Raw genomic sequence first — 13,612 nt, 5'->3', positions numbered from 1 at the left:
TACAGGCACGCACCACCATGCCCAGCTAATTTTTGTATTTTTAGTAGAGACGGGGTTTCACCATGTTGACCGGGATGGTCTCGATCTCTCGACCTCGTAATCCACCTGCCCTGGCCTCCCAAAGTGCTGGGATTACAGATGTGAGCCACCGCGCCAAGCCTCTCAGTGCTTTTCATAAGCACAGAGAATGAATGAGTAGGTTTACTCTCAGTCCATTTCAGGATTATACAAGTTTAGTAGTAGTGAACACTTACACTCTTTGTAATTGTACCTCATAATACTGACGTCACTTGGGGGAGGGATTGTAAAAATAGGGGCTTAGTAGCACAAACTTTGGAGTCAGACTGGGATAAAATTCTAGCTCTAACACTTACTAGCTGATACTTAACCTTTTCTCATCTGTAAAATCCATCTCCTGAATCAGTGCATGTAAATAAGTTGAGTAGCACACTAATTTACTAATTTCTTTAAAATAAACCATTAACTATGGAAATTGAGGCTTAGAAGTGGTGACTCATAAGCAAAAACTTAACCACAGTCCTTCTCAAATCACCTCCAGTTCTCTTTCCATTAAACTATCCTGTTTCTGTGATAAAGTTGTGAAAAAAACAAATTTTAACCTATTTTATTTTTCTGGTTTAATACAAGTTTCTTGGAAAATCACTTTTTAGGTATGTACACGGCATTTTCCTCTACAAGGAATTAAGCTCTGAGGGTTACATTCCCATGCCGGGAGAATGTAACTGGCCAGTCTGTATGTGGCCAGTCCCCGTGGCTGATGTCCCCCATTCCAGCTACACTCGAATTGTCAGCAGTACCCATTCAGTTGTTGTGCTCTTGCAATTCTTGGGGCCTTTGTAACAAGTCCACACGTCCCCTCCCTTGTGCCAGCTCTTCCTTCTTTTGACAGCCTTCCCCACTACTATGAGGAATTCAGGGACCATGTCTTTTGTGCTTGGTACTTGCTAGTGTGCAATGAGATAGATGCACAGCTCTCATTCCAAAGGCCAGCATTTTGCCGGCATTTCTAAAAGTTTAGGAAGGCCATCTAGTCCATCACTATTCAGCATTGTTCTGGTTGGGGTGCCAGCCAGTGAATTAGACATGAATGAAATAAGATACAAAAGTTTATTTATAGTGATGGTTGTATGCTTGGAAATCCCAAGAAGCTCAGTTTCCTTGTTTCCTCCCTCCCTCCCTCCCTCCCTCCCTCCCTTCCTTCCTTCCTTCTCTCCTTCCCTCTCTCTTTCTCTCTTCCTTTCCCTTCCTTTCCCTCCTTCCCTCCCTTCTTTTCCTTCCATTCCTTCCTTCCTTTCTTTCTGAGTTTCACTCTTGTTGCCCAGGCTGGAGTGCAATGATGTGATCTTGGCTCACCACAACCTCTGCCTCCCAAATTCGAGTGATTCTCCTGCCTCAGCCTCCTGAGTAGCTGGGGTTACAGGCATGGGCCACCACACCCAGATAATTTTGTATTTTTAGTAGAGATGGGGTTTCTCCATGTTGGTCAGGCTGGTCTTGAACTCTGACCTCGGGTGACCCGCCCGCCTAGGCCTTCCAAAGTGCTGGAATTACTGGCATGGGCCACCGCACCTGGCAGAAGCTCAGTTTTCAATATTGCAGGCAGTAAAATACTCAACTTTTGTGAATAGGCATAAAAAGAAAGAGCTCTACAGACAACTCTAAAAGCTACGAAAGACTTCTTGGCTGGGAATTACATCAATATCACATTGATATAATAAAATATTGGTTCTAATTCATTCAGAGAAATAAAATATTGAGACTAACCAAGAAAATTGTGACAATTATTGAAGAAAATAAGGGGGGGTATTATTTAACTATTTAACTTTACCAGATATTAAAATATAGCAGGAGTAGAAATTAGGCTAGGCACAGTGGCTCATGCCTATAATTCCAGCACTTTGGGAGGCTGAGGTGGGAGGATGACTTGAAGCTGGTAGTTTGAGACCAATGTGGACAACATAGGGAGAGCCCGTCTCAAAAAAAAAAAAAAAAAAAAAATACCAGGTATGATGGTACATGCCTGTAGTCCTAGCCACTTGGGAGTCTGAGTCCAGAGAATTGCTTGAACCCAGGAATTTGAGGTTACAGTGAGCTGTGATCACTACGCTGCACTCCAGCCCGAGCAACAGACTGATACCTTATCTCAAAAAAAGAGAGAGAAAAAAAGAAAAAAACCCACAGAAATTAAAATAACTTGATATTGGCATAGGAATCAATTCCAAACAGAATGGTGTTAAAGTAGACCTTAATATAAAGGAGAGTAGAGTATAAATGTTAAATGAATGTAGTTTTTTAATTAATTGGAAAAAAATGTGAGTTACTCTGTAAATGGGGTTGGGAAAATGGGGTGACCATTTAGAAAAACAGTTGAATCTCTTCCTCATTCCTTGGATGTACCTTGAAGGTGCTAAAATAAAACCATGAGCACTTACATTCTTGGAGCAAAAAGACTTTCTAAACATAATACATCATGGATACATTTGCCTACATTTAATTAAATCTTCGTATGTCAAAATACAGCAAAAATATCATGAAAGTCTAATGACAGATCAGAAAATGCTTGCAACGATGAGAAAGAGAAATTTCATAATGTATGAAGAAATGCAGCTACGTGTGAGGGCTCATACCTGTAATTCCAGCACTTTGGGAGGCTGGGGTGGGTGGACTGTTTGAGCTCAGGAGTTTGAGACCAGCCTAGACAACATCATGGGACCCTGTCCCTACAAAAATACAAAAATTAGCTCAGTGTGGTGGTGTATGCTGGTAGTCCCAGCTACTCGGGAGGCTGAGGTGGGAGAATCACCTGAGCCCAGGAGGTGGAGGTTGCAGTAAGCTAAGATTATGTCCCTGCACTCCAGCCTGGGCATCAGAGCAAGATTCTATCTCGCGGGGGTGGGGGTGGGGGGGCGGGAAAGGAAATGTAAATCCAGAAGAAAAAATGAATATAGGAAATGCTCAGGTTTTTAAAACATGAAAAGGTGCTTGACTTCTCATAATGCAAATAAAAATTAGTTTTGAGATAATACACTAAATGGTGAGAGTGTGGAGAGAAGACAGCCATTCGTCTGCTTTTTAGAAGGAAGTAGAAATTGAACAAACATTTTTGTAGGCATTTGGCAGTATCTACCAAAATAAATGCTATGTCTGTTGCTCTAGCAGATTTATTGACAGGAACTTATTCTGTATATACACATACAAAGAGGACATACCAGAATATTCATTGTGTCATTATAACAGTTTAAGCAAAAGTTTAGACATTCACGTAAAAGGAATACTATGAAGCCAATAAAAATATTTTGTTGGGAATGAACCAAGTATAAAACAGTGAGTAGAACAAAGAAGAATGAATAATAGTAACACATATTTCTTAGAGGAGATACAAGACATTGATCAGCTGTTGTTGGAAAGGGAACAGGAGACTGGAGGTTGGGAGTGAGGTTTACTTGTTACTTTATTTTTTCACATGGAGTTTCACTCTTGTTGCCCAGGCTGGAGTGCAGTGGCGTGGTGTTGGCTCACTGCAACCTCCACCTCCTGGGTTCAAGGAATTCTCCTGCTTCAGCCTCCCAAGTAGCTGAGACTACAGATGCCTGCCACCACACCTGGCTAATTTTTTGTAATTTTGGTAGAGATAGGGTTTAACCATGTTGGCCAGTCTGGTCTTGAACTCCTGACCTTAGGTAATGGGTCCGTACCGACCTCCCAAAGCGCTGGGATTGCAGGCATGCCTACTTGTTACTTTAGACCCTTATTCTTTTTTTTTTTTTTTTTTTGGTTGGGGGGAAATGTTTTTTAAACAAAAAGTGTCCCTGTTGCCTATTTAGTGCATTGGTTTGAATAAAAAAATTGTTACTTTATTTCTACCTTTGAATGTGGCATTTTTGGACAAGGTTTGTCATTCCAGAATATTCTTTCCCTAAATAGAGGCATTACCGTATTGTCAAAAATTAGGCCTTTGTGATTTATTTTTGATGCTTAATTGGCTGCCTGATCTCAGTAAAGACTAAACATGTACTCATATAGTATTGATTTTGTTTCAACTTGTTTAGAAATATTTGTTGCTTATTTTATGATGTTGCTTTATTCCATTGATTTACAAATTGATGTGATTGTAATTGGTATGAACACTTTTCTTCAGTTGTCTTTTTGAATTGTGTTGGTAGTGTCACTCCAACACGTTAGGAGCATGCTTTGCACGGGTTAATTTTGTTTAGTTAAAAGGAAAAAAAAAAACAGTCTTACAGAAACTAACAGCTGTGTTTATTTTGATCTGGACAGGTTTGGAGGCCAATCACTGCCACCTTTTATTTCCCTGTGGGTCCAGGAACTGGATTTCTTTATTTGGTCAATTTATATTTCTTATATCAGTATTCTACACGACTTGAAACAGGTATGTTACCCATAGTTGTCTTAAGTATTGTTTCTTTCTAATTTACTAATCCATGTGTTTACTTTGGAGAGATTTGGAGGGCAGTTAGCATTATAAAAGGAAATTACATAAGGATAGTAAATGCTCAGTGACTGTGCCTGGACTGTACTAGGCGTGTAAATTATTTGATTTTTTTTTTTTTTTTTTTGAGTTTTTTTTTTTTTTTTTTTTTTTTTTTTTGAGGCAGAGTCTTACTTTGTTGCCTGGCTGGAGTGCAGTGGCGCAATCTTGGTTCACTGCGACCTCCACCTTCTGCATTCAAGTAATTCTCCTGCCTTAGCCTCCCGAGTAGCTGGGATTACAGGCTAGTGCCACCACACCCTGCTAATTTTTGTATTTTTAGTAGAGACAGGGTTTCACCATGTTGGCCAGGATGTTCTCGATCTCTTGACCTTGTGATCCGTCCACCTCGGCCTCCCAAAGTGCTGGAATTACACATGCGAGCCACCGTGCCCAGCCGATTATTCGATTTTTAATCCTCACAACATCCTGAGGCATAAGTAGCAGTGTTACCATTTTATAGATGCAGCAGATCAGAGGTTGACGTGTCTTGCCCATCTCCTTAGTGGCTGAGCTGTGTGCCTGTCATAAATTTTGATGGTCTCACTCATTTCTTTCACAGCAGTCCTTGTCCTTCAGTGCAAAATTGGGCTGCAGTATATATGCCTCCTAGATTGGGGTTGAAAAACACCAATTTATGTAATTAAAAGCCTGATTTTTTCTCTGATTGAAAAACTCTAACATACAGTATATAGCCAAGATTTAATAATATGTGGTAGTTTGTCAGGTATGAGTACCTATGTAATTTTTTTTTTTTTTTTGAGGCAGTCTTGCTCTGTCGCCCAGGCTGGAGTGCAGTAGTGCTATTTTAGTTTACTAAAGCCTCTACCTCCAGGGTTCAAGCAATTCTCTGCCTCAGCTTCCTGAATAGCTGAGATTACAGGCACCTGCCACCTTGCCTGGCTAATTTTTGTATTTTTAGTAGAGACGGGGTTTCACCCTGTTGGCCAAGCTGATCTTGAACTCCTGATTTCAAGTGATCTGCCTGCCTCAGCCTCCCAAAGTCCTGGGATTATAGGTGTGAGCCACTGTGTCTAGCCAACCTATGTAATGTTATGGGTACGTTCTAAAAACCTTTTCTTAAAAGTGTCTTACTGAATTGTCATTTATTTCCTACAATACCTTACATGCTGTTCTGAGTGCTTATACTAAAGAAATATTACATGAATATACTGTGTTAAAATATGGATATAATTTTGTTAAATTTAAATGACTTTGAAAAGGTTGACTGACTTCAGAGACTTTGTAAACCTGCGGGCTATTAGCTCAGGGTAGAGAACTCTGAACTACCCTTAAATGGAAGTCAGTGCTCATATGGTTGAGAATTGTGGAATGGTAGGATAGGTATTTGATGACAAATAACATTTTACCTTAAATTGGCATTTGCTACTAGGTTCTTTTTGAAAAGAAAGAAATTGTATTAATAAAAAGTGTAAGGTTACAGACTATTATATTACTATTGGGAGGAACCTATTTTAGTTTCCCGAGTTTTATCAAAAGATGAATAGGAGATTCAAGGAAGTGAAGTAACTTGGCAGAAGTGAAACTGACAGCTAGGCCTCTCACCTCCATATCAGGGGTTTGATCTTTAAATCTACCAGAATATGTGATTTTTATTCTCCTTTGTTCTGGTTGGACCCATTATGATACTGAATGCTTAGCATTCTGCGTTTCTGGTATAGCTTAATTGAGGATTAAGTTATTAGAGTAATTTTTTTTTTTTTTTTTTTGAGACAGGATTTTGCTCTGTCACCCAGGCTGGAGTGTAGTGGTACGGTCATGGCTCCCTGAAGCCTTGACTGCCTGGGTTCAAGTTATCCTCCCACCTTAGCCTCCTGAGTAGCTCTGAGTGTAGGTGTAGATCACCACACCTGGCTGATTTTTGTATTTTTTGTAGAGATGGGTTTCACCATGTTGCCCAAACTGGTCTTGAACTCCTGGGCTTCAGAGATCTCCCCACCTTTACCTCCCAAAGTACTGGGATTACAGGTATGAGGCACTGTGCCCAGCCGGAGTAATTTTTTTTATATTGATAGTAAATGTTATCTCAATAGTAAAATAGATTAAGTATGGATGATCTATGATCAGTTATTCAAAATTTTATTCCGGGAAATTTTCAAACATATGCAGAAGTGGAGGGAAAAGCCAATGAACCCTTTTTCTTTTTATTAAGACCAAATTCACGTAACATAAAATTCATCATTTTAACCATTTTAAGGTGTACAATTCAGTGGTCTTTAGTATATTCACAATGTTATGCACTCATCACCACAGTCTAATTCCAGAACATTTTCATTACCCCCAAAAAAGCCGAAGCAGTCACTCTTCACCCCTTTCCTTCCTCCCAGCCTCTGGCAACCACTAATCTACTTTACATGTGTATGGATTTACCTATTCAGGACATTTCATATGTCCTTTGGTGACTGGCGTCTTTCACTTAGCACAGTGTTTTTAAGGTTCATCCATGTCGTAGTGTGTGACACTATGAACCCCTCATCTAATGGTTATCACCTCTAATAGTTATCTCATAGCCAGTCTTGTTTTATCTATATCTATGGCTGTCCTCTACCCCTGATTATCTGAATCAAAATGCCAGATATTTCATTCATAAATATTTCAGAATTTAGCTCTGAACTGTAAGGACTTAAAAAAATAATTCTCATGTTGTTATTAAACCTAAATTACAATAATTCCATGACCTTTTTTTTTTTTTTTTTTTTTGAGATACGGTTTCACTTTGTCACCCAGGCTGGAGTGCAGTGGCGTGGTCTCGGTTCACTGTAACCTCTGCCTCCTGGGTTCAAGCAATTCTCGTGCCTCCGCCTCCTGAGTAGCTAGGATTCCAGGTGTGCACCACCATGCCTGGCTAATTTTTGTATTTTTGGTAGAGGTGGCGTTTGGCCGTGTTGGCCAGGCTGGCCTTGAATTCCTGACATCAAGTGATCCACCTGCCTTGAGTTCTCAAAGTGCAGGGATTACAGGCATGAACCACCGCGCCTGGCCAATGGCCACTTTTTATTTTTGTCTGCTTGTGTGTATTTAAAGTTTTTGAATCTATTTACCCATCCCTGTTACCTAGTCAGGTAATAAAACAAATTGTAATGTTATTCTCCCTGACTACCAATTTAGGACAAATTTGTGGGATTATTAGGTCACTGGTCTCTTTTATTTGTTTTGATTCTTATAAGTTGCCCCTTCATTCCCTACTCACCAACTACAGGGCATTTTGAAATGCTTGAGCTGAGAGGCATTTTTTTAACAGCGTTATTGAGATGTAATTCACATACCATACAACGTACCCATTTAAAATACACACAATTCATTGGTTTTTAGTATCTTGACAGAGTTGCGCAGTCATTATCACACTCATTTTTATAATATTTCATCACCCCCCAAAAAAAACCCTGCCATTAGCAGCTCCTCTCCCTTTTCATTTAATACATTCCTCCCCCAGATGCCTTAGGAAACCACTGATTATTATTATTATTTTTTTGAGACAGAGTCTCACTCTGTCACCCAGGCTGGAGTGCAGTGGTGCTATCTTGGTTCACTGCAACCTCTGCATCTCAGGTTCAAGCAATTCTCATGCCTCAGTCTCTTGAGTAGCTGGGACAGGCGTATACTACCACACTTGGCTAATTTTTATATTTTTAGTAGACGGGGTTTCACCATGTTGGCCAGGCTGGTCTCAAACTCCTGACCTCAAGTGATTTGCCCACCTCAGCTACCCAAAGTGCTGGTATTACAGATGTGAGCCACTGTACCCAGCTAAAACCACTGATCTTATTACCTCTTTAGATTTGCCTGTTCTGGGCATTTCTTAAAACAAAATCATATGGGATGTTGCCTTTTGTGACGTAACGTCTTTTACATAGCATAATGTTTTCAAGGTTCTCTCATATAGCATGTGTCAGTACTTCATTCCATTTTATTGCCAAGTAAGAGTCCATTGTATGGATATACCTCCTTTTAATTTATTCAGTCGTCAGTTGATAGACATTTGACTTGGTTTCATTTTTTGACCATTGTGAATAATAGCTGTTATAAACATGTAGAGAGGAACTTTCGAGATCATTCTATTTAACGCCCTTATTTCATAGATAAGAAAACAGTGATCTGGAGTGGTGGTGACATGTCCCAAAAGTCGCAAAGCTCTTTGAATATACGGAGCTAGGACTGGAACCCAGGTTCACTTAGTTTTCTGGGAGAAATCTCGTTTTCTCTCAACCACGTAGCTTTAAGTTAACATCTTAACAAAATGTTTGCCACCTGCATCTTTTCCTGCCTGGCTAAATTGTTAGGTATATAGCAGAGTTGGCTTATTTATGAGGTTTCTGATTTGAACTGGAAGACTGTAATTTGAAACCAGTTAATTTGTAAATTCTCAGTTGCAAGCATGCCAGATAATATAGTACCATAATTTATATGATTACAATATTTTAAGTACTCAGTCTAAAGACTCTTTAGGAATCAGACAGCCAAAGCCACATCAAAGGAAGCACAGCTGTTATTAAAATTAAGAAATTGTGTTAGAATTTCAGCTCTGATTCATCATTGTGATCTTCTAGCATTAGGTCTGCTTAACACCGGCTGAAGTGTGCTTCAAGGGAGAAATAAAGGAGAGGAGAAGCCACTTTTGCTGGAAACCTATTTTCTTTTAGCTATATCCTTTTGCCTCACTGACACTTGTTGGGTTTCTTTTTTTTTAAATGACTAGCTATGGCATGTAACTGTGAGAGGACGTGGAGCAGGGAGGGAAAGTGACTTTCAAGCTAGAGTGATCGTACAGTCATTTCTGTTTCTTTTTTTGCTTCTCTGAAAGTCTTGTAACTAAAGGCATTAGGAATCATGCTTGTAAGAGAGCTAGGACCAGCCTGGCCAACATGGTGAAACCCCATCTCTACTAAAAATACAAAAATTAGCTGGGTGTGGCGGTGGACACCTGTAATCCCAGCTTCTCGGGAGGCTGAGGCAGGACAATTGCTTGTACCTGGGAGACAGAGGTTGCAGTGAGCTGAGATCGTGCCACTGCATTCCAGCCTGGGCAACAGAGTGGTACTCTGTCTCAAAAAAGATAAAGAAGGCCGGGCGCGGTGGCTCAAGCCTGTAATCCCAGCACTTTGGGAGGCTGAGGCGGGTGGATCACGAGGTCAAGAGATCGAGACCATCCTGGTCAACATGGTGAAACCCCGTCTCTACTAAAAATACAAAAAATTAGCTGGGCATGGTGGCGCGTGCCTGTAATCCCAGCTACTCAGGAGGCTGAGGCAGGAGAATTGCCTGAACCCAGGAGGCAGAGGTTGCGGTGAGCCGAGATCGCGCCATTGCACTCCAGCCTGGGTAACATGAGTGAAACTCCGTCTCAAAAAAAAAAAAAAAAAAAAAAAAAAAAAAAAAAAAAAAAAAAAAAAAAAAAAAAAAAAAAAAAAAAAGAGCAAGGCTTTTGTTGATTATTCTGCCCAGTAAGGCATATGGTACAGTGACAAGAGCACTGTGCTAGTAATTAGATGTCACTCTGCTTCTAACAAGCTCTGTGACTTTGGTCATGTGACCTGAACTCCTCATGTGTAAGAAGTGGGTCATAGGTCTTTCTGTTCTCCCTGCCAGATGCAGTATGAGGACTGAGTCAGAGGCTATGGCAAGGTTTGGCTGATGCTTTATTCCCTCTTTCCCCCACATTGTTTTCTCTTGGTAGAATGTAAGGCCCTGGAAGACAGAGACTTTCTTTTCCATTTCTAAGGCCAGTGCGGGACAGGTGGCATGTGTGTGTATGTGTATGTGTGTTTCTAATGATAATGGTAAGTGCCTCCCAGCATAGCTATGCTGGAGGAGATGCAACAGGAGACAAAAGAGGTTCCTTCTCCAACAGAGCTTATGGTCTAGTGGGGGAGGCCAGGGATCAAGCATATAGTCCCAAATGCAGCCATCAGATCATGGTGAGAGCCAAGAAGGAAAGGCTGACAGGCTGGGAGAGAGCTTGGGGGGCCTCACTGGTCTTCGGGATGCAGGACTCATAGCTGCGGAATTGACTGTACTTCCTCTGGGTCTGTTTTAGCCTGTGGTAGTCAGAGCATGTCGCTTACTGGAATTTAATTAGGAGAGCGCAGATGAACCTTACTCAGGTGACTTTGATTCAGGGCTTTATTGAGGACATTGTTTAGATATTTTAAAAAATTCTCTTTAGTTCTAGAGATGAGTGATTTTTAAAATGTTCTCATTTTGGCTTTTTCTATAACTTTTTGAAGTGTTTCTCTTCGTAGATGTTACTTTGTTTTGAAATTCTGAACCATGACATTTGGCTTGTTTTTGTTCCCAGGAGCTTTTGATGGGAGGCCAGCAGACTATTTATTCATGTTGCTCTTTAACTGGATTTGCATCGTGGTATCCTTCAATCTGTGATTTGGGGCCAGAAATAAACCAGTTTTTTTCCAGGTTTGGGGAAATAGATAATATTCTATAAAAATTTCAAATTATAGTATTTTCATTTTTGTTGACTGCAGTTAATAAGAATAAAGTTTTTTTGTTTTTTTTTTTAAAGCTATAGTAAATTATATAGCCCTTGAGTGATGCTCTAAGCCATTGCCTTTGTGCAATTTTTTTCCACCTTTGGTTGGGTAGTTTTATGACTGTTCCCTCTTTTTGTTCCCGGTTCTCTGTGTTCTCATGTGTAACAGCTTGTTGACTGGGGCACAAAGAGAGTCCATGCCATGAGACAGCTTTTGAAATCTGTGGTCCTTACTAGAACATTAATTTACAACCAGCATCCTTTTCTGACTTCATTGCTGTCCTCCTCTATAGTAATTCGGTCCCTCTATAAAGTACGCCGCTCTGGGAAGGGACACAGTATGTTTCTCTGCTCTGTCTCAATAGCAGTTGTCAGCAGTCCCCCAACTGTAGGAATCTCACAGATGGTGAGAGCAACAGCAGCTCTTGATGTCTCAGGTCCTGTGCAGAATTGGTGAGCTCAAAGTTGCCCTTGGGCTCAGCTTCCATTTAAACTTGGCCAAGGGCCAGCAAATGTGGCACTGTGGATGCCCTTTCCCCTCCTTTAAGGGAAGGAAAGAAATATTTTGTACTTTAACCATGCCATAGAGCCCTGAGAATGTAGGTAGAATGATTATTTCCTTCAAAGGATACAGGCATCTTCATTCTTTATTTGAAGGAGAGATGTTAACATGCAATGGCAGAGAAAAAGGATGCCAGATGACCAGACTAAGTCATCTGCTGAAGCTGTTGATTTCTACTTATCCTTGTCATGACACCTAATGGGATATGCATAATGAAGATTAGATATCTTTGTGTTGTGGAATGTTTTAAGCAATCTGAACTATAAAAAAGTATCTTTCTTCAGAACACTGGAATTAAATTAACTTAAACAATTTTTTTAAATTAAAAAAATATGGGCCGGGTGTGGTGGTTCAAGCCTGTAATCCCAGCACTTTGGGAGGCCGAGGCGGGTGGATCACGAGGTCAAGAGATCGAGACCATCCTGGTCAACATGGTGAAACCCCGTCTCTACTAAAACTACAAAAAATTAGCTGGGCATGGTGGCGCGTGCCTGTAATCCCAGCTACTCAGGAGGCTGAGGCAGGAGAATTGCCTGAACCTAGGAGGCGGAGGTTGCGGTGAGCCGAGATCGCCATTGCACTCCAGCCTGGGTAACAAGAGTGAAACTCTGTCAAAAAAAAAAAAAAAAAAAAAATTAAAAAAAAATATAGATGTATAAATTAGAGATGGGGTCTCGCTATGTTGCCCAGGCTGGTCTGGAACTCCTGGCCTCAAGCAATACTCCCATCTTGGCCTTCCAAAGTGCAGAGATTACAGGCATGAGCCAAATTACACCTGGCCAAGTGAGCTTTTAAATGGGAGGAAAATAACCACATCAGTCTTGACTAGGTACAGAATGCTTCTTTTATGTCTGATCTTTAACTTTACCAACCAAGATTACTGGATTAGCAATGGATATGCAGGTAAGTGTCCCTTTAAACTATCTATTTGCCCTTTTATATGTTTCAAATATACTATTAATGGCCTTTGTCAGAAGTTGAAATTGCCTTAACTATGGGGTTAATTTTGTAGTATTTTGAAATTATAGAATTATAGCTGTTTTATTTTAAAGATCTTAAGTCAGGTTGAAGATCTTACATGAGCTATCTAAATCATTGCTTTCCTTGTTCGTTTCTGGCTTCTTTTTAGTGTTTGAACATTGACACTAACGGTTGTCTATTTTCTAGGCATGTATATGGACGTTTTTTAAAAATTGAGATTATATGGTAATGCTTTGTTGCTTGCTTTTTGTAAATAACAGAGCTTGACTCTTACGTTTCTGAATCCATCTAAAACAATATAGTTTTGTGTTTTATTATAGGATTTTGTAGCATTCATTGCATGATAAATTAAATAGTAGGATCAATTTATAATTCTGATCAGTTGAGTTACCCTTTACCCAGATAAGGATTTTTTTGAAGAGGAGGGGTAAAAAGCACAGTAGATAAACACTTTTTTAAAGTACCTCTGGAGCCTGGTTTTTACATGTCAACTTCTTTTGCAGTTGCTGATGATTCCTCTGATCATGTCAGTACTTTATGTCTGGGCCCAGCTGAACAGAGACATGATTGTATCATTTTGGTTTGGAACACGATTTAAGGTACTTTACCTTGGTTGGAAAAGTGTCCTTTTCATTGGTCTTTGCAGAAATCCCTCTTCAGTCCCGAGATGTACTTTCTGACTTATCCAGGAGAGGTCACTGCAGAGCAGCATACCATAGGCAAGCCCCTTTCTGCCCTCCTCAACCCCAGCTCTGTTAGCCAACCGGGAGTCCTTGGCTGGCTTTCATCTTCTTCACTCCCTCTGTACCTTGGGCCCCTCAGGGATGTATCCCTGAGTTATCTTACCTGGGTGCGTTAGAGAGAAGGAGAGATAACTCATGTGAAACCCTGCCTTTAAAAATCTGTTCTTAACACTCCCTCGTTCCCTGTTATTTGCTTTACACTGTAGCTGGGATGATTGTTTCTGCTGCCAAACACTTCTCTTTGTGCATTCTTTCCCAATGTTCGGATGTCCCTCCTGTAGCATCCGGATTCTTTTCTTCATATAAATCCT

At 40.4% G+C, this 13,612-nt stretch overlaps 1 protein-coding gene across 2 annotated transcripts in view; it reads left to right on the top strand.

Moving 5' to 3' along the window:
- Nucleotides 1-13,612, top strand: part of DERL1 (derlin 1) — a 32,281-nt gene that overhangs the window by 8,754 nt on the left and 9,915 nt on the right. Inside the window, exons 2-5 of one of the 2 annotated variants that reach the window (XM_017530718.2) lie at nt 4,300-4,411; nt 10,827-10,891; nt 12,454-12,480; nt 13,062-13,157. In XM_017530718.2, coding sequence (XP_017386207.1) covers nt 4,300-4,411; nt 10,827-10,891; nt 12,454-12,480; nt 13,062-13,157 — 300 coding nt within the window. Of the gene's footprint in view, nt 1-4,299; nt 4,412-10,109; nt 10,154-10,826; nt 10,892-12,453; nt 12,481-13,061; nt 13,158-13,612 lie in introns of those variants that run through there. The other variant, XM_037739326.1, reaches the window with a different exon arrangement.

This window comes from Cebus imitator, unplaced genomic scaffold (assembly GCF_001604975.1).
Source record: "Cebus imitator isolate Cc_AM_T3 unplaced genomic scaffold, Cebus_imitator-1.0 Scaffold68, whole genome shotgun sequence".
In the NCBI taxonomy this organism is placed as follows: Eukaryota; Metazoa; Chordata; class Mammalia; order Primates; family Cebidae; genus Cebus; species Cebus imitator.
Note: the sequence above shows the minus strand (reverse complement) of the source record. Positions and strands in the feature narration are given on the sequence as shown.